Raw genomic sequence first — 24,718 nt, forward strand, 5'->3', positions numbered from 1 at the left:
CGGCGGGCGGGGCCCAGCCCCCTCCCGCCAGCGGGGCGGGTCCAGCCGGCGGCGGGGATGCGGCTCGGGCGCCTCAGCCCCAGACCGAAGCGCCGACGCTGGCCCCGCTCGCGGGCTCCCGGCTGCGACCAGGTACAGGCGGCCGGGGCTGGGGCGGCGCCGCGGCCTCCCCCTTCCGTCGCCCCCTTTCGCTCGCGGCCGCCGCGTCCTCCGTGCTGCGGCCGGGGCAGCTCCGTCCCTGCGGGCGTGAGAAGCGCGCGGAAGTCGCGGGGCAGCGCCGCGGCGGCGCTTGCGGGGCGCCGCTGGGCCCGGGCCGGTCCCGGACGGCCTCGCCGCCGCGGCTCGGGGCGCTGCGCAGGCCTTGTCCGGGGAGCTCCGACGGCGGGCCGGGGGCGCGCGGGGGCCTGGCCGCTGCGCCGGGGGGGCGGGGACGCGGCCAGGTCGCGGCGTGGGCGCGATGCGCTCTGCGCGGGGGCGGGGCCCGGGCGGCTGCGGAGGCGCGGGGACGCGTCCCGTGGCGAGGAGCGGGGCTCTCCGCGCGCTGCAAGCAGCGAGCTTTGGGACGTGCACGCGGAGACGGCGGTGACCGCGCTGCCTCTGCGGTTGCCCCAGGTCAGCTGTAAGCGCAAGTGGTTCCAGTTAGCTCCAGGCATCTTCCATGTTAAACAGCACGGCAGCCTGTAGTGACCTCTGGGTCCGTAGCATACCAGGCGTTCTTATTTGCCGTCGGACTCGCAGGCCCTGAGAATGCTGTAGACTATGCAGCGTTTACTCCCGGGTTAGTAGAGCAAAGGATAATTTGTACAGGAATCGGCCAGGCAGGTTTTGTTTGTTTATTTTTTATTTATTTATTTTTTTTTTCCCTTGTGAACAATAGCAACTGTGATAATAGAGTACGATACTTAAACTTAGATTTTCAAAGACAGGTAACACCCTTAGTCCTTTAGTAAGCCTAAGTATCTTATTAGGTGCCTTAGTTCTTGTATCTAACTCTCACTTGAAATCAAGATCTGGTATTCACAGAATCACAGAATTTCTAGGTTGGAAGAGACCTCAAGATCATCGAGTCCAACCTCTGACCTAACACTAACAGTCCCCACTAAACCATATCCCTAAGCTCTACATCTAAACGTGTTTTAAAGACCTCCAGGGATGGTGACTCAACCACTTCCCTGGGCAGCCTGTTCCAATGCCTAAAAACCCTTTCGGTAAAGAAGTTCTTCCTAACATCCAACCTAAAACTCCCCTGGTGCAACTTTAGCCCATTCCCCCTCGTTTTCTTTCCAGAGATAAATTCTGTCCACTTACATGTAATTCTGTTGTTACAACACAATTCCTTTGACTTTCCCTCCCTGTTAGTGTTAACTGTATCTACTGTAAAAGCACCTTCAAATGAAGGTCTGGATTTTGAAGAAGGACTTGGCTTAGGTAGACATTTCAAGTGCTCTAATGAAGAACATGTATTCTCTAGGAAAAGCTAATAAAAAAAGTGCTGCTGGCATGATAGAATTGGAAAAGATGATGTGAGGAAAGATACAGTTGTGTAATATTCTGTCTATAAGAAAAGGAGCATATTCATAAACACTGAAGTGGAACACAGTAGCAAGGTTAGAAACATTAGTAAGTCCAGCTGGGATCAGTAGTGGTGTACCACAAACTTTCCCCAAAGATGAGGGCTCATGTTAAACACCTATGCTTTAGAAGGCAGCTTTACTTTCTACTTCACCAAAACATTGTGGAATTTTACGGTTTTAATGTTGAGAGTAAGCACAAAGGAAGACCATCTAAAATGCTTTCAGTCTGATGGAGGCAGAATTCTGCATGAAAAAAAAAAAAAATGAACAGACTGCAAGAGCCCATTCTAAAACTTCTGAGCCACTCAGGGATCATAGACTGCTAACCGTCCTTTAAGGAACCTGGTATTCTTGTTGGGTCCCTGGGATAAAGCATTTTGTGAAGGTGAACTCTGGCTTCTCTAGATGGGTAGCAAAAGCCTATCAACAACTTCAGCTTTCAAGAGGATTTAGTAGTCAGAGGCCTCACGGTGTGCTTCAGCATCAGGACAAACTTCACACGCTATCCAAAGTAGTACATATTTTGGAAGCTAGTGTATCAGAAAAAGCTTTAATAACACAATTTAATGTGTGCTAAAGGAGCATCTTTTGAGAGGTGAACAGCCAGCCAAAAAAGCATCCTTCCTCTGTGAGAACTGTAAATATTTATAGTTTAACATTCTTAACGTGAGTGTCCAAGCTTGGATTTCATATTACATGTTAAATTTGTTAACATGAACCCTTATTTTCAGGGTTTTACCATATGCGACTTCACGTCTATAACTTTGAATGCTACCAGTTTTTTCCAGGCCAGGTATTATTTTTCAGTCTTCTTTGTTCTCAGTTCTACAACAGATTTTTAAATAAGATACATAGAATTCTCATCTATAACACATGGAGAGATGCAGCAGTAAAAAAGAAGAGTTGCAAAAGAGGATTTGAACTAGTCTGTTCAAACTAATTTTTAGCAAAAAGTTTAGCTCTACAGCTGAAAGACAACCACGTGGTCTTAATTTGCGCCCCCGCTTCTCCAGTAACCGTTGGTATTAACGCAGGAAAATGAATCGCATTTCACTTCCCTCGGGTGCCTAGAATTTTACGTAGAACAACATCACGGCTGTCCGGGGTGTTCGACGTTCAGTTCCGTGCCGGACCTGGAGGAGCTCCGGGCCTTCGCGCGCCAGTAACGACAAAGCGTGCTCGGCACGGGGGCTCCGGCGGGCCGGCTGTCCTGCCCCCGCCCCTCCCCTCTCCCCGGTTCTCACGGAGAGGCCGCGTGCGCGGCGCCTCTCGCTGAAGGGCGCGGGGGCCGCGGCATCTCCGCCGCCGCTGCCGCTCGTCCCGCGGCGCCCCAGCCGCCGTCTCCCAGGTAACGGCGCCTCCCTCGGAACGGCGGCGCGGGGCGGGCAGGGCCGGTCGCGCGCCGCCAATCCGCGCGCTGCAAGATGGCGGCTGCGGGAAGCGTGGCGCGGGGCGGCGGGCGGGCGCCGTAGGGCCGCGGCGGCTGGGCTCCCGCGGCGCCCCGCATGGATCCCGGCGGCAGCCAGCCGGACCCCGGCCTCTCGCAGCGGGGCACGCCCTGCCTGATCGTGGCGGACTCGCAGCCCGAGAGCGTGGGCCCGGAGGAGGACGCGGAGCAGGCCTGCCTCGGCGTGCTCGCCCGCCGGCTGCCGGTCCGAAGGAGCCCGAGCCCCGTGCTGGTGAGCGGCGGCCCGGCCCGGCTCGGTTCGGCCCGGCCCGGCCCGGCCCTGACGCGACGCGTGCCCCTGTCTTGCAGGAGATCGTCCGCGGCCCTGCCGGCAGCCGGGCGCCCGCGGGCGGCGGGGCGGACAGGGAGCGACCCGCAGGTGAGAGCGGGGCGCCGGGGCGCGCCGTGCTTGCGGAGCCGATGGAGAGCCCTGCCCGCCCGGACGCTGCCGGCCCGCGCAGCCGCGTCGCTGAGGAGGCGCCGCCGCCCGGCGGGGAGAGCAGGTGGGCGCCGGGCGAGGCGAGGCGAGGCGCGCCGGCTGCCGGCCGCCCCCTCGCGGGGCTCTCGCCCGGTGAAATGGCGGCCGCGCGCCGTGAGCGGCCTGCGGCACGGGCGGCGGCAGCGGGGTCCGCGGGGGTCCGGCGCCGCAGCCGCGCGGGGCCTGGCTCCGTGCCGGGCTGCGCCCCTCGGCGGGCTCGGGAGCCGCCGGGCTCGTTGCCGCCGTGAAGCAGCTCCTTGGAGCACCAGCGGCCTGTCGGAAGGCAGCCCGCGGGAACCCCCGAGGTGAGTAGGTCTTTCTGTTGCAGTGCCTCTGTAAAGACTGAAGAAAGAGTTGGAAGCGATGTTGAGGACTGTCCTACCTCGCCATGTGCAGAAGGTATCTTCTCCGCCTCAGGTCTGTGGGTGGTGAATCTGATCAATCTTCTGTGTAGCGTTTAGTTCTGTTTCCTCACTTGTCCCACCAGGGTAGTCATGCCTGCAATAATTGGTCAGAAATTGGCATCTTTTTCCATTGCATCTTACTGGTATCTTTTTCCATTGGCATCTGGTCTGCATGCTTTGGAGCTTGAAAATCCGCAAGGACTTAATATCATCGTTACCAAGGATTTTGGAGACAAGGGATGGCTTAGAATATGCGTGGTGACCACTAGGAGATGGAGCCGTTTTATGGCAGAGGAAATAACTGGCATAATGGTTGTCATCAAAGGACTTTCAGGGACAGAGTCTATATTACCAGGATTGTCTTCTGGTATCCAAATATACATTAGTACCCAATGGCATTGTATAAGACTTTGCTAGTTAACACTGGCTTTAGATGTAATGGTCGCTGTCCCTGTACTATTACTATAGTTTTAATTGGTACAGCTGAATTGAGAGTCTGTTAGTTTATTTGGGGCTTTGGCAGTATCTTAGTGTATCTTTTGTCATGGCAAAAATGGCTTTTTTTTTTTTTTTGGTACATATATTACTTATGGATGTTTGATGTTAGATACAGGCATGTCACAGCTGCCTTTTGGAGCTCTAGAGCTCTCACAGAGCCAGGACTTTGAGAGTGACTTTGTGCCCAATGAAGAAGATGCTAGGCATCAGTTTCGCTCTGGAGCTGCTATCCCATCTTCTTCCAGACCTTCAAAGAGTGATTCTAAAGATGGTATGTGAAAATGATCTTAGATGTGTTTTTGTTGGTCTGTAGCTTTTTTTTTTTTAAACTAATAGATGTTACGATTCTCTGAATACCATATTGGTAGTGTGCAACAATGAATTCACAGTTCTTAGTTGAATAGAATTTTGTCTTGTCTTTACTTTGGGCTAGTTTATTTGTTTGCTTCTTGCTTCCCAAATGTTGTCACTGATTCTGGAACCTGTCTTTACGAATTTATTTCTAGAACATTCAGACAATCAGATACTGACTTCCATGCCTGGCAGAAACCTCCCATGCCTGGCAGAAACCTCATTCCATCCTTTTTTTTGTTCTATTGATAGTTCAATGCTAAAGCTTTTTCGTATAAAATTTGTCTTATATATACATACATAACTTAGAGAGCTACACGTGTTCTCTGTATTAGTCCAGTTGACCTCTGAGTGACAAATGTTCTTTGTTTTTTTTCTTTACCTTGCTAGAACTGAACGTGCATAACAGGCAAATTGTCTCAGGCATAGAAACGCATGTTGCTTTGGAGAGCCAGCCAGAGGAGTTTGAAAGGTAAAACAGTCCCTGTTCTTTGTATTTCTCTTGCTGAAATTCCAGAAGTTGTTTTGTGTGTGTTTTTTGACTTCTGATTTTTTTTTTCACTTTTCTGACTGGTATATAGAAGTGCATAGCTTTAATCTATTCCAGTAAATTTACTTTACAGTTTTGCAGTTGATATGTTGAGTTTCTCAGGTCAGTGACTGTGTCTTACTTTCCCAGAGCTCTGCAGGAAGGGGAAGAGGATACCACGAAAGAAATGCCTGTCTCTGATCCACTTAAAAGTGAGAAATCCGCTGGTATTTGTCATGAGGAGTTGGATATCTTGTCAACACAGGAAGAGATGTTTCCTGAGAATAATGTAACAGGTAACGATAGACAAATAGAGCAAGAATGTCCATCCCAGAGGACATCATAATCATTCCTGCTTGATATTTTTAGTTGTGTAGTGTTTAGGGTGTGGAGTGCTGTGAGTACTTTTCACATAATTTCAAATAAAATTGAGAACACTTTGGAAATGAAAGGCCACAACTTTCACTGGAGTGTGGAGCAGTGTCTAAATGTCACTTCCTGATAGAACAGTGACAGTTGCTTGTTAAATATGTTTCCTTTCCTTTCTCGTCTCCCTTGAAGAACAAAAGTAATAATAATAAAAAGATCTTCTGAAACTGGTAATAATGATGCTCATGCCTTGTAGTGACACACAATCTAAAGTGTGGTTAAATACTGTAGGCAAATGTTGTAGGCTTCCTTATGTTGGGTAACTTGGGCAAAACATAGAAAAAGCCTTCAGAGTCATCAAGTCCGATCATCAACCTGACCTGTTGAGTCCCATCACGAGACCATGTCCCTTAATGTCATGTCCACATGTCTTGTAAGTACCTCCAGGGACAAGAACTCCACCGCTTCCCTGGACAGGCCATTCCAAGGCTCGATCACTCTTTATGAAGAAATTCTTCCTAATACCCAATCTAAACCTCCCTGGTGCAACCTGAGGCCGTTTCCTCATGTCTGATCACTTGTTCCCTGATAGAAGAGACTGACGCACACTTCACTACAGTCTCCTTTCAGTTAGTTGTAGAGAGTGATGTGGTCTCTGCTCATCCCTCCTTTTATCCAGGCTAAACAACGCTAGTTCCTTCAGTTGTTACTCATAAGCATTGTTTTCTCTAGTCCCTTCACCAGCTTTGTTGCTGTTCTCTGTACATGCTCTAGCAACTCAATATCCTTCTTGTAGTTTCCACCTTACTCCTTCGCATCATTGGTGTTCCTGTTTGGGATAGGACAGTACCCTGCAACCAAAATGTTACCATGATTTCAGTCGATCTTACTTGCCACCTAGGTTAGTGTTCATTTCCTGAAAGAGAAGAGATTATGAAATTGCATCAGGAAAGAGGTCATCACTGTATTGTCATGGTAGGAGGATGTCTAGGTTTGGTTTTGGTATTCATAATTAAAAGGTTCGAGAAGAAGTAGTAGGGTTCTTAGCAATGCTGATAGTTATAGGTCTAGAAAATAAAAGTTTTGACAGGGAAGCTTGTCACAGTCTACAAAGCACGTACTAAATTAAGTCTCACTTAGTGGTTTTTGTTTAGCTTTAATTTGCGTACAACTGTGATTATGCTAGTATGTTTTCATGTGTGAATCCCCTGTACCCGGAAGGTTCAGTAACCGCTTACGGAAATTGAATCTCTGGTCAATGTGATGTCTTTGAAGGAGGGGGGGTAATTTTGGAGCCATTGGGGATTTTTCTTTTTTAATTACCAAGTACAAAGATATGTACATTCTGGTCTGAAAAAAAATTTATTCTGTAGTTATAAACTACCTTTATCGTCTGAACTGTATGATGTTCACATTTCACATGCTGGACTTCTACATGCTGTCCTTCTCCACCTTTGTGTGAAAAAGGCAGACAAGGATAGGCTGTGACTTTACAGTAAGGTGTACGTCATTCATCAAAGCTTTCTGATCAACTTGTTTAATGGCCAGATTTCTAATCCTACTTCCTTTTGTTCAAAATTGTTTCAGGGAATGGCTGTCCTGTAACCAGGGTGGAAGAGGGAAGTTCTCTGGCATGCACCCCTGCCCGCAGTCTGCACCTCCTGCAGCTCTCTGGACAGGGATCTCTTGTACAGCAGAGTCATTCCACGTAAGCAAAAAAAAAAAAAAAAAAAAAAGACCCCCAAAACCACAAAACTATGTTGTAGTAGCTTCTGTACCATTTCCACCATTCTTTCTTTTATTCAAAGACTGCTAATGCTATCTGTTTACCTTAATTTGTGCAACAAAAGCAAGTTAAGCTAGTTTGGACTCCATGTCACCTGTTTGTGTTTGTACCTTGCAATTTGGAACTGGCACATAGTTAAATAGAGTTCTCAAGTTTCCGTGCACATGATTTGATCAGGTATTACAGATTATAACGTGTAGTTCTATAGTTAAAAATTACAGTGTCAGTTATAGGATAGAAAATTTTATGGTTAATAAGCAGATCTTACAGAGAAGGTATGTTTGAGAGGGCATTATGCGCAAAAGGAATGAACTCTGTTTTTTAAAGGTCATCACTGTAGTTCTGGTCTAGTGAATGATAGTGCATTTTTATTGTTAGAACTCTGAGATCTTCACTTTCGACTGTGAATGTGTGTGTGGCATAAGGAAATTGGGTGGAAGCACTTAGGAGAGCATGTAATCTAGGAGAGAGTGTTCACATCTTGCTACTGTGGTGTCCTCGATTAATGTTCACTGAATAAAGGTGTATGTATAGCTGAATATAGAATGAAGTCGCGGCTTCTAGCTTGTAACCCCGGGGCAACTCTTGAAAAGAGCTCTTTGCTTAACTGTTTTGCCTCAGCAAGATTCCTGCTGGGGTTATCAGCTCTATTCCAGCACCAGCTATCTGTTGGTAATTCTTTCTTTGACTTACCCTGTTGTGATGACTTTTCTTTTTTTTTAAATGATACCGGATATTATGTACGTTCTTCTGCCTTTGACTTTTTGCCCTGCTCTGCTGTCTCACAGTTGGTGCTGGCTCTTTCTCTGTTGTGTACTCCCTCTTCTTGCATGTGCATGGTCTTAGGTGAAAGTTGTCAAAGCAGAAAGCAGTTCAACTGGTGTTCTAGCAAGGTCTCTGTGACCTTTGAACCTAAATTGCTGATTGTTCTTTTGAGAACACCGGCCAAAATTCTCTTCTTCATGTTCAGTGTGGTGTTCCCACGCTTCCTCCCCACACAGCACACCAACAATGGAAGCCTGAAGATTTTTCCTTTCTCTCTACTCCCCCTCCCCCGGAGGATCCTCACTTTCCAGTTTCCCCGTCACACACATTATCAGTGTATGTTTGTCTTTCCTATCTTAAAACCATGCCCTTGACACTTGCACTTTCTTAGCTACTGCACTATTTATCTCTAAGTTGACTGAATACACTGTAGCAATTATCTGTAATTATCTCTTTCATACTGTACAATGTGGAGAGCAAGGAGGTGCTCTCAAAATAACCGCATTAGATGACCAGGCCATGGCTGACATGTTAACTAGTGCTGTTGCAGGCAGTGATAGAGTCTAGTCTCCTCAATTTCTCATTAAGTTTGTGTTGTCAGGTGACTTTCTAATCATCATTTCCTAGCCAGAGCTCAAATAAGTGCTTTGTCTTCCTCAATTATAGTATAGAATCATAGAATATCCTGAGTTGAAAGGGACCCACAAAGATCATTGAGTCTAACTCCTGGTTCCACTCAGGACCATCCAAAAATCAAACCCTGTGTCTGAGATTGTCCAAATGCCTCTTGAACTCTGGCAGGCTTGGTGCTGTGACCGCCTCCCTGTGGAGCCTGTTCCAGTGCCTGACCAACCTCTTAGTGGTGAGGTTCCTCTCTTTCTGAGTAGCCTTTTCCTGATACCCAACCTGAACCTCTCCTGGTGCAGCTTCATGTTGTTCCCTCGAGTCTTACTGTTGGTCACCAGAGAGAGCAGATTAGCACCTGGCTGCCCTTCTGTATCCTTTTGTGAAGAAAGTTGTAGGCTGCAATGAGGTTGCCCCTCAGTATCTTCTTCTCTAAGCTGAGCAAACCAAGTGATCTCAGCTGCTCCTCATGTCTTCCCCTCAAGACCAACCACAATTTTTGTTGCCCTCCTTTGGACACTGTCTAATAGTTTTATGACCTCCTTATGTTGTGGCGCTCAAGCTTGCACACAGTACTTGAGGCTGCACCAGAGCGGAGCGAGACAGTCAATTTTCTCGACCAGCTAGCAATGCTGGGCTTGTTGGTCCTTTTGGCTGCCAGGACACACCATTGAGTCATACTCAACTTACCATCAACCAAAACCCCTAGACCTCTTTCCCTGAGGCTGCTCTCCAGCCTCTTGTCTTCCAGTCAGTATGTATATCCAGGGTTGGCCCATCCCAGGTGCAGAATCCAGCGCCTGCTCTTGTTGAACTTCATGTGGTTGATGATTGTCTAGGCCTCTAATTTGTCAAGATCTCTCTGCAAGGCTTCTCTACCCTCAAGGGAGTCAATAGCTCCTCCTAATTTAATATCATCTGCAAATGTACTTAGTATACCTTTGAGTCCTGCATCCAGATTGTTTATAAAAACATTAAAGAAAACTGGCCCCAAAATGAAGCCCTGGAGAATCCCACTAGTGACTGGCTGCCAGCCTGATGTAACTCCGTTTACTATAGCCATTTGAGCTTGACCAGTCAGCCGATTTTTCACCCATCGTATTATGCATTTATCTGGCTGTATGCTTGAGTTTCTTGTCCAGAAGGATTCTGTGAGAAACAATATTGTTAGCTTTGCTGAAATCCAAAAGGATTACATCAAGTGCCTTCCCTTGCTCAACGAGGTGGGCAATGTTGTCATAAAAGGAAATTAAATAAATTAAGCATGACTTTGCCCTTGTGAATCCATGTTGGCCATGACCAGTGGCTGCATTGTCCTTCGTGTGTTTTTCAATAACTCCCAGAGTATTTTTTCCATTGGTTTACCAGGCACTGAAGTGAGACTGACAGGCCTGTGATTACCAGGTCTTCTTTCTTGCCCTTCTTAAACGGACCGCCCTTCTTAAAACTGGGACAGCATTTGCCAGCTTCCAGTCAACAGGGATATCAACTAATAATGCCTGTGTGGTCAATGATGATTTCTCAGGTCTTTATATATTTATATATATATAAAGCACCTATCACCATATTGATAAACATTCTTTGGATCCACTTTGATGGCAAGGGTAAGAACAGGAGTTGGCCTGTTAATACCTCAGCATTTCTGTTTTCAAACAATTAAACAAACAAACAAACAAGACTTTGCTAGAGAATACCTGACATGCTCTTGTGAGAAGACTCCTAATGTGACAAGCTGGATCTACATTTGAGAAGTTAAGCAATTTTCTAGTGATATATGTTTTTTCCATGTTACCTTTTTCTGCAGTGGCTCTTCAGGCCTAGTCGTTCCATCTCCTGTTGCCTTTGGATCCAGTGCTCTCGTCCCTAGCAGTCCTACTGAACAGGAGCAAGCAAAAGGTAAAGTCTTCCGCATACTCACCTGTGGTTGTTTCTGTACTTCGTGGTTTAGCCTGAGCCTTTAGCCTTTTCGAAACTTGTTTAAATTACACTTAAAGTGTAAAGTGGGATTGAGAATGCTGAAAGAGGTAGATGCAGGGAGATCTGTATTTGTAATTCAGATCCCAGTATGCTGTCAATATTTCCTGCATAGCTATCATGATAAAATTTCCTTCACATGAAAGATGAGGAAAACTTCATGTGGAAAAGAGAGTGCTTCTTGCCATTGTCCTCCTTTCTTAGGGGCAAGCCATTCTTTTGCTACAGGTAGGTATGGCTTAAATATATGCAGTTAGGGCAGTAGCAAAGAGAACTGGGTCATAAAAGTCATCTTACCCTAAGTGAAATGGCTAATACAATATTTTAAAAAGCTTTTATATGTTACATGTATGTATTCTAGAAGGTCATATCAAAAGACAGCTTGTTCTGTATACCTTGGTTCTTGCACATTTTCTCTAAGTACCCATTCGCTGTCAGGGTTAACATATCCATGAACTTCTAGTACAAATCACCATTCCTTTCTGCGAGATTGCCATCTCATTTGCTGCACAAAATCTGAAGTACCTTTAGAATAGATGTGTAGTTAGTGGGGTCTGAATTGGTTGCGTTGGAATAGAAATAGCAAAACAAAAACCAAAAACCTGTCCTCAGAGAATGATTTGTATAAATTTTAGACACTTATTTCTAATTGTAGAAATTGTAGACCTGTGGTAGCAAAATAGTTATGAACTCTCCCCAACCCTTCACCCTGTTCATTTAAAGATACAGATAATTGTGTTAATTTTGTTTGTTTGTTTGTTTATTTATTATTTATCCCCACTCCTCCCTCCCCCCCCAAGATTTCAGGTTCACCCATTGAAGTATGAGAGAGTTGCATAAACCACTGCAGATAAAAATCTCTTAATGGAATGTTGGAAAGTAGGTACAACATAGAGATCTGCTAGTAATTTATTTTCTGCTCTTTCAATCCAGATGAACAGATGGATATCTCTATCCCATCACAAGAAAGAGAGCTGATGCAGGAGGAGCAGCAGAGGGGAGAGGCGCTAGTGGAAATAGCTATCCCATGTATCCCACCAGGACCTTCTGTCCTCCCACAGGCTTCAACTCCAGTGTCCCAGAGTGCCCCAGCCTTCTTTCCTGCATCTTTACCTATACCATCACAACCAGAGTTCTCTCATGTGAGGGTTCATGTAAATATCTATCCCGACTTTTTTTTTGTGGGGGTATTGCAGAAAATGCATTTTTGAGCCAACCTCTGTGCTTCTGTGTGGGGCTTCCCTACTAAACTGATTGTCATGAGATTCTCTGTTCCTACCAGTCACGGTTATATGTTGATGATATTTCTCTATATGTGTGGCAGTTTATCCTGCAGAGAAAATACAGAACAGCTTAAGAGGGCATAGAGAGTTACTGAATGTAGATTTTTTGTCTTTTATTCTACACTAAAAACTTTCCTTGTGCTTTTTTTTTTCTTCCTTTCTTTGAAAGGCTTCTACTTTCTCATGCTGAACCAGGCATTCTGCATCTCAAACTGCGTCAGAAACTAGACTTCTACAAGGATAGATTTAATCGTTATTTGTCACGGAGAAGGCTTGAACAAGGCTTGATCTCGCTTAGCGCAAATTTCTTTTAAGTTGCTTATTCTTACCATCTGTTGTTTGCTTTTTGATTCTGGAAGTTAATATTGTTCAAAGGAATTTAACAGACACTTGGTGGCTTTATAGCTCAATATAACAAATTTAATTAAATTAAGGCAGAAAATACAGGTTGAAGTAGACTTCAGTAGTTGAGGCAGAGTTTTTCCTTATCTGAAAGTGGTCTTCATGCTAATATAACTATTATAGAGAATCTTTCCAGAACCCTTGTTTGTCTGACTGAGAACAGCTACTGATTTGCCATACTTGCCCTGTACTTCATGATTTGGTAGTAGGAAAGGTGAGCCAAGGATCATGTCTGACTGGCAGAAGTACTGAAAAGTAATGAATGATGATAATTTCTTGTAGCAAGAATGTGGCAGTTAACACTCATTTAAATGGATAAAAAAAAAAAAAAAAAAACAACCAACCAACCAAACAAAACTTTGTTTTAATCCATAGGTTTGTTCTGAGCTTGCTCTGCTCTGTAATCTAGCATCATCATCTGGAAATAATAAGCAGCCCAATTTGGGATAACCTGATGTTCAGTATGCCACTTTTTTCATTTTAGGATATTTTTGTTCCAACTCAGAGCCCAGAGAAGAGACATGAAGGAGAAGAAAAAAATGTTGCTTTAACCTGTTCGTGCTTACCAGGAAACCTCTCTGGAACCACAGATGTTTTGTCAAAGGTGCCTATAGGGGACTCTGTGCCACAGCCTTCGGAGTCCTGTAGTCTGATCCTTTCTGTAAGTGAATGTAGCGAGTCTACAAAAGCAGAAATCAGTTCAGGCTCTCTGAAAACTAGCCAAGATAGTGAAACTTTACGGGTACAGAAGGTTCCTGAATGCAAGGCCTCAGACTTGAGCCTTTGTGCTGTGGAGAATGACAACACAAAACTGAGACTGGATGCAGGCCATCAAGCCCTCTCTGAGAACTGTGAAAAAGCAAAAAAAGAGGGTATAAAAACTGCAGGAAAGCCTGTAATGCAGTTAGTTAATGCAGGTGAAGCAGGAAATGAGTCACTAGCCCTTACAGCTCATCAGGATCATGGGTGTATTTCTGGAAGTCAAGCTGCTGAACATCAGTCTGGTCAGCCTGCGATTTTGTCCTGTACTCAGGGCAGAGAAGCACGGTCTGAGGGTTATCCATTGGAAGAGAGTTCTGAACCTGAGGCAGTTCCTGAGACTCAATGTGAAGAACAAGAAGAAAAGCTGCAAGTAGAAGAGAAGCAAATAAACAAAGATGAGTCTCTTGTTAACATAGCCCTTTCTCAGAGTTTTATCCTTGAAAGGGAAGTACAGAGTCATGAAGACATGGAAGTGGATTTTGCTGGTGGCTTTGGTAAAAATAGCAAAAAATTGTCTGGTCATACTGAAGAATTAGGAAAGGTTGGACCAGAATGCTGTGTAAAAGAAACTTTACAAGACTGTACTTCTGGCATTGGAGAGGCAAAGAACATGGATAAACTGTCCTCTAAAGCTACTTCAGAAAACATGCCAAAACTCAGTAAAGTTTTATCTAAGCCTTCTGTAGGGGTGTTAATGGAACAGCATAACAATTTGTTTCCTAGATTAAAGACTGACATTCCATCAGAAGTGGCATTGTGTGTGAAAAGCCACCCAGATGGTTCAGAATTAGACCAGGCAATGAAAATGGAGAATCACACACCACTGCAGGAGAAGGGGGTTGACGTGCTTGTGGCTCAGCAGGAGAATTGTATACAGAAGAGTACAGAGGATACTGCTATGACAAGGAATCTGGAGCAAGAAGAGAAGATGCAGCCACAGGAGAGGGTAGCTGCTAAGTCTCCCAGTCCTTCCAATGGTAAGTGAATTTAGGTTAGTAGTTCGTAAGTGTGTATACTTTGAATAATGTCAAGGGGGCTGTGTACAGTCCTCAGAGTTTTTGGGAAACGCTGGTTCTGAATGGATGTTGAACAGCCTATCTTCAGAGCCGAAGTGAAAGTTACTGTTAACGTGTGTAAGGTGCTGTTCCCTTTTTCACCATTGCAGCACTGCTGCAGGCAAGAGTGATGAAAAGTAATTCATACTCCTAACACCCCCTTGCTGTTTTATGGTAGAAACTCTGAGCAACTTTGAAAACTTGGAATGTTCTGACCTTGGCAGTGCTGATGGATTTCTGTATTTTTTTTTTCTTTTTTTTTTTTTCCTGAAGCAACAATGGTAGTGTCCTTGAAAGGAAAAGGGTCTGCGGGTAGTCTATACTTCCCTTTTAGGTGTCCTTACTGTTTGTTTGTTTATTTATTTTCTCCTTTCATTCTCAGGGGAGGATTTTCTTTGTGGAGATATACAGAGCAGCTTTAAGCGAGACATTAATATAGCAAATCTATCTTGAGTAATTTGAAGTTGAATGCTTTTTACTTTCACATAAGCTGTTCTTCAGTAGGCATTGTCATGAAGCAAAGTAAAAACTGACAGAAGTTTAACCTATTTTGCACGTATCCTTTTGTATCCCCACCTCCCCCCCCTTTTTTTTTTTTTAAATCTGGGACAAGATTTTTTGAAGTGAGATAGAATAAGGAACAGTTCTGTCTGAAGCTTAACCAACAACAGATTGAAAAGTGTTGTGTTTTTTTTTTCTTTTTTTCTTTAAATTGTTTTGCCATGCAGCTCTGCATAATTACTGGTCAAGGATGGGGAATAAGTGTCTGGAAACAATGAAAGGGAGCAACCCCAACAATGCTGCCTTAAAGCGTTTGTCTGAATAGAGCCATGAACTCTTTATAATGTTACCATGGTTTCATTTCAGTGTTGAAACCTCTTTAACTTGCTGTTGTGTAGTTAAGGAATCTGGAACGCTGTACCTGAGTTTTGTGGAGATTTTGCCTCTTCGTTGGCTCTGTTTTAAAGCAGTTCTGTTCTCCTCAAATGAGAAAATAATAGAAGACAGTGTTTTAGTTGGTATTAAGTCATACACATTTTTGTGATGTAACTTTTCATTATAAACTGCAGGATCAGAGAGAAGGAGAGGAGAGTTTTCCCCATCTTGTGATGGCAGTAGGTAACTTCCTGTCTCCTGAAGTTGGTGACTAAAAGCTGAGTGTGTGGAAACATTAGTTCTCAATAGGTGATTGTTATCTTTACATCTGAGCAGACCAGTATGTTAGTTTATGTTTACTTAAGTCTCTACACTGATTTGGGTAGTTCATGCTCTGAATTACCTAAGTCATTCAATTATAGTACAGAAGAAGATTAATATAATTGCGGAGTGCTATTTAAATTAAATGAGATGTTCAACAGGGAAGATATTTATGAACCACCTGGTAGATTCAGATTGACCAGTCTGTGATCTTGTTTTATGGAACCTATACAACCATGGACTAGATTTGAATCACTCCTAGTGCTTGAAGGTTGTGGTATTGTAGTATTGTCCTATAGTCTGTTCTTCAGAGCTTTGTTCAATGTTTTCTTGTTTTTATTTTGAGAAATTAGTGTAAGATATACAGCTCAAACATATTTCCTAATGTTCAGTCTTATTTTTCCCTTTATGGACTCAGAGCTGATAACTGGTCTGAGCAATTTTCTATTCTTTATCACCGAGAGATCTATTCTTTGTCGGTGGGGGATATCTCACTTAAGTCCTCTGCCAACTTACGGTTTGTTTTTTATCAAGACCTGTATATTTCTTCAAAACTTCTCTGATCAGTCTCACTAGTCCAATATTTTTTGCTATTTTCTGAACTACTTGTTTACTCTTCCCACTTATGAACTGATCCTGCCATTTATGACAGCTTTGGCTGTTTCTTCCTGATAGCTTTTTGAGTGCATTCTTATATGCTTCCCTCCCCTTTTCTTCAGTTCTTGTGACCTTGAACCGTGCTGACTTCTGGAACATGTGATCCTGTTCGGAAAGGTCAGAATGGCAGATTTCAGAAAGGAACAAGATGAAGAGCTTTCTTCTTTATGTCTGAGCAGACGTAGGTGAGATGACTTTGAAGTGCTAGATGGAGATTCGGATGAAAAGGGATTGAGTGTAATACTTGTGTGCTTTTAATAACAAATTTTCTGACAAGCTTGGAAAATACCCCCCAAAAAGCTGTTTAATAGTATGGAACTGTCTGGCAACAAAAACTTGAGATACTCAAAAATAGGATGAAGGTATTTTGCGTTGTAAGTTACAAATGACAGGTAAATATTCATATCTGTAGAAGTTGGATTACAGTGCGGTAGAGAAGAGAGATTTGAATGCTTATGTATGTCATCAGTTTTGGAGAGATTTCCAGCAAAGGACAGTAGCATTTTTCAAGCTGGACTTTACTATTATTATCTGTTGACCTATTTTAAAGCAAAATAAAGCTTAAATTACTTTCAAGCCGCATGCAGCCTTGTGGCCATAGCTTTTTAATATCACTGACATCTGAGAAACACTTCTACCGTGATTGCTTTATTTTGAGCTAAGTATATGTTTAGTCATACAAAAATTCCCTTGCTTTAGGGGGTTCTGATCTCTTTGCTTAGATTTAAAAACTCCACTTTCTCAATAATGAACTCATATGAATCAGTCTGTATTTTTGAGCACTGTTTAGTATGCCAGCTATCATACCAATTTAACTGATGTAACTTTTGCACCCATTCTTCTGAATGCGGTTTCACCAATGAAGCATTTAAGTGTTTTTTGGTTTTGCTTTCTTTAACATCCCATAACTAGCGACAAACAGTTTCTTTCAGAATGTTATAACAAAATTCTGGCTGTTGCTGAGCAAGAAAGAAGAGCGTTTCAGTTGACCAGAAATGCAATGATTTCATGCGTTTTCTGACTTAAGGTCTTTGTTTGCATGGGGAACCAAGCACTAAGCAAATGGCATGCTGGAGGCAATTTGGTAGCATTTGTTTTGTCAACTGAGACAGTAGTGTCATCAGTTTCAGATTTAGGTTATGTTGCTGGGGTACATCTGAATTCCACAAATTCTTGTACAAAGTTTGGGGGCTGCCACTTCAGTGAGATTTAGGGAAAGCTTTCACTATTGTTTAAAAGTGGTCTGATTTAATCATGATTCATTTTTTCAAATTAGGGGAAAAAAATACCATAGAATCATAGAATATCCCGAGTTGGAAGGGACCCGTAAGGATCATCAAGTTCAACTCCTGGCACTGCACAGGTCTGCCCAAAAGTTTAGACCATGTGACTAAGTACACAGTCCAATCACTTCTTAAATTCAGACAGGCTTGGTGCAGTGACTGCCTCCCTGGGGAGCTTGTTCCTGTGTGCAATCAGTATCAGACTTTGGAGGCTCTGCACAAAATCTGCATTTCCAGGGTTTTAGATACTCTGTGGACCAATAATACCAGCCTCTTTGTTAGATTATTTTGTTGCCATTTAATGGTATGGATGTTCTATTGTTTTTTTTTTTTTTTTTTTTTTCCCTTTGGTCCTTCCCATTTAGGGGCTTGCAGTAAGCTCATTGTGCCCATGTAATAGTACTACACTAAAGACTGAAAATCATGTTCTCTGTGAACTGAGGAATTAACCAGTCAGAAGAGAATCAGTCTACTTTGGTATACAATTTCCCCCTGTATTTTCCCCAATATTGAATGGCAGATGCATATGGATGAATATAAGAGCAAAAATGTAGTGAGGAGATACTTCTCCAGAAGCCTCTGTTTCATCACTCAAAAATGTATGGTTTAGGAACTTTTTTTTTTTTTTTCTTGAATAGGTGTTCTTCTCTCCCTCCATGAAAATTCTCACTGTGTTTAACCTCTTTAAAGTTCTAGGCATCAAAGGTTCTTGCAATAGGAAGATTGACATCTTAAATTATATTCTGAGTTTTTAAAAAAATAATACCCCAACTGTCTTTATTTCACCAGGTATTAGTTTCATTTGATGACCCCTAATTCTGAAACCTTAAAAATCTGATAACTTCAATTTGTGTAGAATCCTGTATATGGCAAGAATGAAGGTACTTGATATCAGTATAGTAAAATCTATTTCCTTTCTATTAAGCCATTTTAGATATTAGGGAAGTGTAAAGATACAGAGGAGATCAAATATTATTTAACACGAAGGTGAGTGATGATGTTTTAGATACTGTGTTGTTAATTTCCTCTAACTGAAAGAAGGAAAATAACTTTTTATGTAGAAGATAATACATTTTTTAAAATTGAATTAAAAAAAAAAAAAGACTACTGTTAACAAGCATGGGGCATTTGCTATGCTGGGACTGGGTATCTCTGAAGATGATGTGGCATGGTCAAGAGAACAGTATAGGTCTTTGAATTAGACAAGAGTATTGGTTCTATTAAATAAACTGTTTGGCAGGACACTGCTGGAATGATGATAAAGACGAGTAACTATAATTGTATAATGAAGCTGAACATTATATTCCACGTCTGTATGGGGTTTTATTGAGTTCACAATCCCCAGCTTCTTTTTCAAGAGAGCATGAATAAAACTTCTTTTAGCTTGAGGTAATATTTCTCTTGCATATCATGCTTAACACATCTTTTCTTAGATAAATCTAAATACAACTTAAAAACATCACATTTAGCTTGATTTACATTCCGAAGAGAGGTGTAAAATGAACCATGTTTGGAGAAAATTAACTTGAAAATTAATGCTTGTGGTTGTATCTTGCATATTTATATTACACTAAATAATAGAGTTGTCATAGAATCATAGAACAGCTTGGGTTGGAAGGAACATTAAAGATCATCTAGTTCCAACCTCCCTGCCATAGGCAAGGATGCCACCCACTAGGTCAGGTTGGCCAAGGCCCCATCCAGCCTGGCCTTGAACACTTTCAGGGATGGGGCATCCACAGCCTCTCTGGGCAACTTGTTCCAGTGCCCTCACTACCCTTACAGCAAAGAATTTCCTGCTAATGTCTGATCTAAACCTATCCTCTTTTAGTTTAAGACCGTTCCCCCTTATCCTATTGTTATGTACCTGAGTAACGAGTCCTCCTCCATCTTTTTTTTTTTTTTTTTTTTTTTTTTGTTTATAAGACCCCTTTAAGCACTGAAAGGCTGCAGTGAAGTCTCCCCTGAGCCTTCTCTTCTCCAGGCTGAACAGCCCCAGCTCTCTCAGCCCTTCTTCACAGGAGAGGTGCTCCAGCTCTCTCATCATTTTTGCGGCCCTCCTCTGGACTCGCTCTAACAGGTCCCCATCTTTCTTGTGCTGGGGTCCCCAAACCTGGGCGCAGTATTCCAGGCGGGGCCTCACAAGGGCAGAGCAGAGGAGGACAGCCACCTCCCTCGACCTGCTGATCAGACCTTTCTTGATGCAGCCCAGGACACAGTTGGCCTTCGGGGCTGCAAGCACACACTGCTGGCTCACATCGAGCCTTCCGTCCTCCAGAACCCCCAGGTCAACCCTGCAGAGCTGCTCAAAGAGTTCTCCGAGTCCATACTCCTGTCTGGGATTGCCCCGACCTGGGTGCAGCACCTTGCGCTTGACTTGCTGAACCTCACGCGGTTCACGTGGTGGGCCCGCTTCTCCAGCCTGGCCAGATCCCTTTAGATGGCATTTCTTCTTTCTGTCGTACCAGCTGCACCACTCAGCTTGGTGTCATCTGCAAACTCGTCGAGGGTGCACTTGATCCTATCGTCATGTCCTTGATGAAGATCTCGAAAAGCACCAGTCCCAAGACAGACCCCTGAGGGATACTGCTCGTCACCAGCCTCCACCTGGCCATAGAACCATTGACCACTACTCCCTGGGTATGGCCATCGAGCCAATTCCTTATCCGACGGATGGTCCACCCTTCAAATCCATATCTTTCCAATTTATAGATTAGGATGTCGTGTGGGACTGTGTCAAAAGCCTTACAGAAGTCCAGGTAGAGGATATCGGTCGGTCTTCCCTTGTCAACGGATGCAGTCACTCCATCGTAGAGGGCCACCGGATTAGTCAGGCATGATTTGCCCTTGGTGATGCCGTGCTGGCTGTCTCAGATCACCTCCTTGTCTCGCATGTGCCTTAACACTGCCTCCAGGAAGATCTGTTCTGCGATCTTGGCTTGGAGCAGCTAATTACATATGATTACTTGATACCTGACACACAGTGTTTGCTACTTGCCCTTTGCTACTTGTACTATCAATGGTATCAGCTCCAGTACCTGATTATTTAGCACTTGAAAAATATAAAGGACTTATTCTCCCCAGAACTTATTCATATTGCATCAGGAGGTCCTGAATTTGCTCTTTACTTACAGTGGGAGGGACTTTGCTCTCTTGTCCCCCGCGTAGAGGTTTGGGGACGCAAGGGGCATGGGAAGCCTGACCGCTAGTGAAGACTGAGGCAAAAAAGTTGTTCAGTATCTCAGCCTTCTCTGCATCTGTTGTTACCAGTTCACTGTCTTCTTTTGTCAGAGGCAACACTCTCCTTAGTCTTTTTTTTTTTTCTTTTTTTTTTTTTGCATCCAATGTACCTGTAGAACCCCTTTTTGCTATTCTTTGCATCCCTTGCCAAGTTTACTTCTGTCAGTGCATTGGCTTTCCTGACCCCATCCAGACATCCATCCATTTCCCATCCCTGCACATCCAGACAGTATTTCTGTACTCTTCCCAGGTCACATGGCCTTGTTTCCACCGTCTGTGCATTTCCTTCTTTTGCCTAGGTTTGACTAGAAGGTCCTTGTTCAACCATGCTGGTTTCCTACCTTCCCTGCTTGATTTATTGTGTATGGGAATAGAGAGCTCTTGCGCTCTAAGGCAAATATCCTTAAAGAGTTGCCAGCTCTGATCGGATCCTCTGTCCCTAAGGACTGTGTCCCATGGGATCTCATCCACTAATTCTTCGAACAGGTGGAAGTACACTCTTCTGAAGTTCACTTTGCTCTTAGCCAGGTCCATGTCCCTTGAGATCACGTAGGATTGCTCTATGTTACGAGAGAGTTGAGGCTTTTGAGATGTTCTGCCTGCTGCCTTCAGACTCCTGCACTGCAATGGAAAAGTACGCATCGTCATTTTTTTTTTTTTGTTGCCATCACTCTGACTAAGGTATGAAGAGCTTTAAAGCATCATCCGACTTCTCTTAAAGCAGGTTTGTTCTCATAACAGTTATTTCCAACAGGAGGCAAATCAGCAGATAATGAAGCATACATCAGTATGCACAAACTTTGGGTGAGGACTAGAAGGATCTTGAAGAGTCCAAGAAGCAGGAGTAGAAACCAATGGTGAGGTGGGTAGGGGCACGTCCTCCTGTTTATGAAGTTGCCTTGAATGAACTTAAGTGAACTGTTCATTTATTCTACAAAAAAAAAAAAAAAACAAACACTCATAGGATGGAATATGATAGAGTAGAGGGAGAAAAGGGATGATCTGGAAGGCCTCTAGAAGTACATACAGTTCTTTCTTATTTGCTAATCTAGTCCTTTTTGATGTATCACAGGTAGGTATAAAATACCAACAGAGAACACTGATGTAATCAAGCTTTTGTCCTGTCTAGCAGCACTAGTGAGTTAAGAGCAGAGGTAAGAGATGGCTTTTTGAAAGAGAAAGCGGAAGTTCTTAAATGTAAGTCATGGTTTGTGTTGGTTGTGGATATTTTTGGCCCTGCCTCCCCCACACTGTACCAGTTTGAATATAAGTCATTGCTCTAGTTTTATTAGCTGCTTAGATAGTAAAACGTTCCTATGTCTTCCACATAGTGGTCTTTCCTCTCTGCTTTCTTCTTTTGAAAATAATCCTGTAGCATGATCTGCAAGAGCGATTGGGTAGATGTGTGCACAGAAGACAAAATGGCCATCCACTAATAGTCTTCTGTGTACATCTTCATGTGGCTGAGAGCCATAGTATGCACCACATCCCTTTTAGAAGTGATGGATAGGGAGAAGAAGTAGAGCAGAGGGGCCTGAGCTGCAGGCTGGCTATCTATGCAGTAATAGTGTGCAAGAAGCATCACCACATGTAGAAAAGGGAGTGAGACTTAGATTTGTTATCCTCTTCTCTTGTAGATGAAAATTTGCTTTGCTTAGCTTGATGCACAGCTGGAAGAATCGATTGTCTCCTAAGGGTGTAGTTTTGTGCTATGCTGGTAGTTGCTATTTGCACTGTGCTGTAAAACATCCAGCTCTCCCTGTGAAAGTTACCTAAGAAATTGAAATTTTTTATACCTTAGCATTAGCAAACTGGAGAGCGGCAAAGTGAGCCAAAGAAAGACTGAATCTTTTGATGCTGAAAGATAAAAGCAAATGTTATAGGATGATGGTCTTAAGGATATAGGAGAAGATTTTAGAGAAATATAACCTTTCATTGTTTGAATGGTTGGTACAGATAGGTGAAAGTAATTAAGCTTTCAGGCATACTATGCATTTTTTCAGGTCAGGCATTCAAAAGCCATTTGAGAGGAATGGTAATTGGCCTTTTGATATGCAGTGAACCCACAAAGTATGAATATCATTGTTCTGTGAAATACCTGCCCACTGCAAAAACGCTCTGGAGTCCCTAAGATGATCTTAAGGATATTGCAGTTGCTGAACCATATCTTCAAAACCTGTGGTGGTATAGCGGCTGATGGTGAAGATGAGTTTCCAAAAGGACAGTAAATAACTTTTTACAGGCTATCTTTTTTTTTCTTTCTTCCTCCCCCTTCCCCCATGAGTGGGTTATGTCTTTGTCATGTATTTATGGCATCATTTCCCCCAAGGCAGTTGTGTATATTATATGTGAGCATCTTGTGTAACTGCAGAGTGATGCACTATGTCTTGCGATAAATAAAAATTGTATGTGAGTATCTGGTGCTAGCTCTTGAAACCTTTACTAGAAAATTTCCAATACTGTTTAGTTTTGCTATTTTTTAATACATGCCTATTAAAATTAGAAGTTATAATGTGATTTGCATTGTTTGAGCAATGTTTTGTGAAAACGAAGGTTAGGATTAAAGATGATGAAAACCAATTTTGACCATAATGTGGGGGAGGAAATGGTTATTCTTTTAATCTTATTTAAAAAATTCCATGTAATCTGTAAAGACTGATGCTTGCATATTAATGTCCTGGTGGCAGCTGTCAGCTGGTTATAATACTGCAATATCTATTATTTCCCTTAAAAGTTTACTCTGATGGCAAGTTTCCGATGTTATTGTCTAACTGTTCATTGACTGCTGCTATATATTCAAGCTCATAGGTAGCTATCTGAATCACAGAACGCTTGTGGTTGGAAGGGACTTCTGCAGGTTATCTGGTCCAACCCACGGCTCAGTTGAGATCACCCTGAGCAGGTTGCACAGGACTACGTCCAAGTGGGGTATATCTGCTGACCCAAGGCTAGCTATTTAGAATCATATGGTGATTTGGGTTGGAAAGGGCATTAAAGCTCATGTAATTCTAAACCCTTGCCATGGGCAGGGACACCTTCCACTAGAGCAGGTTGCTCAGAGCCTCATCCAATTTTCCACTTTTCCAACATCCACTTTCAGGGATGCGGTATCCACAGTGTCTCTGGGCAATCTGTTCCAGTGCCTCACCACACTCGTAGTGAAGCATTTCTTCCTAATGTCTAATCTAAATCTATGCTCTTTTAGTTTAAAACTGTTGTCCCTTGTCCTGTCACTACACACCCTGATGAAAAGTCCCTCCCCATCTTTCCTGCAGGCCGCCTTTAAGTACAGGAAGGCTGGTATAAGGTCTCCCTAGAGCTTTCTCTTCTCTAGGCTGAATGACCGCAGCTCTCTCAGCTGTCTTCACAGGGGAGGTGTTCCAGCCCTCTGGACCCATTCTAATAGGTCTATGTCTTTCTTAGGCTGGGGACCCCATAGCTAAACGTGAGGTTTCACAAGAGCGGAGCAGAGGGTGAAAATCACTTTCCTCAGCCTGCTACACTTCTTTTGATGCAGCCCAGGATACAGTTGGCTTTCTGGGCTGCAGGTGCACATTGCCAGCTTGTGTTGAGTCTCTCATCAACCAGTGCCCCAAGTCCTTCTCTTCAGGGCTGCTCTCAATCTGTTGTCCACCCAGCCTGTATTTATGCTTGGGATTGCCCCGACTCAGGTGTAGGACCTTGCTCTTGGCCTTGTTGAATTGCATCAGGTTCACGTGAGCCCACTTCCCCAGCCTCTCCAGCCTGTCCAGGCCACTCTGGAAGGCATCCCTTCCCTCCAGTATGTCAACTGCACCATTCAGTTTGGTGTCATCTGCAAACTTGCTGAGGGTGCACTCGATCTCACTGTCCATGTTGCCGACAAAAATGTTAAAGAGCACCTGTCCCGGTACCGACGCCTGAGGGACACTGCTCATCACTGGTCTGCGCATGGACATCAAGTCATTGAACAGAATTATTTGAGTGCAACCACCCAGCCATTTCCTTACCCACCAAGTGGTCCATCCATCACATTGACGTATTTCCAGTTTAGAGACCAG

The 24,718-nt window shown here is 43.7% G+C and overlaps 1 protein-coding gene across 11 annotated transcripts in view; it reads left to right on the forward strand.

Annotated features, from left to right (window-relative positions):
• TP53BP1 (tumor protein p53 binding protein 1) overlaps nt 1-24,718 on the forward strand; it is a 43,501-nt gene continuing 18,783 nt past the window's right edge. For 2 of the 11 annotated variants that reach the window (XM_038185103.2, XM_038185106.2), the window contains exons 1-10: nt 2,962-3,253; nt 3,331-3,524; nt 3,828-3,916; nt 4,511-4,672; nt 5,143-5,224; nt 5,432-5,577; nt 7,238-7,358; nt 10,630-10,721; nt 11,733-11,953; nt 12,969-14,223. In XM_038185103.2, the coding sequence (XP_038041031.2) occupies nt 3,080-3,253; nt 3,331-3,524; nt 3,828-3,916; nt 4,511-4,672; nt 5,143-5,224; nt 5,432-5,577; nt 7,238-7,358; nt 10,630-10,721; nt 11,733-11,953; nt 12,969-14,223 (2,536 nt within the window). In that variant the 5' untranslated portion in view covers nt 2,962-3,079. Of the gene's footprint in view, nt 133-2,786; nt 2,923-2,961; nt 3,254-3,330; nt 3,525-3,827; nt 3,917-4,510; nt 4,673-5,142; nt 5,225-5,431; nt 5,578-7,237; nt 7,359-10,629; nt 10,722-11,732; nt 11,954-12,968; nt 14,224-16,217; nt 16,341-24,718 lie in introns of those variants that run through there. The other 9 variants (XM_038185104.2, XM_038185105.2, XM_038185101.2 and 6 more) reach the window with 9 other exon arrangements.

This window comes from Anas platyrhynchos, chromosome 11 (assembly GCF_047663525.1).
Source record: "Anas platyrhynchos isolate ZD024472 breed Pekin duck chromosome 11, IASCAAS_PekinDuck_T2T, whole genome shotgun sequence".
NCBI classification, from domain to species: domain Eukaryota; kingdom Metazoa; phylum Chordata; class Aves; order Anseriformes; family Anatidae; genus Anas; species Anas platyrhynchos.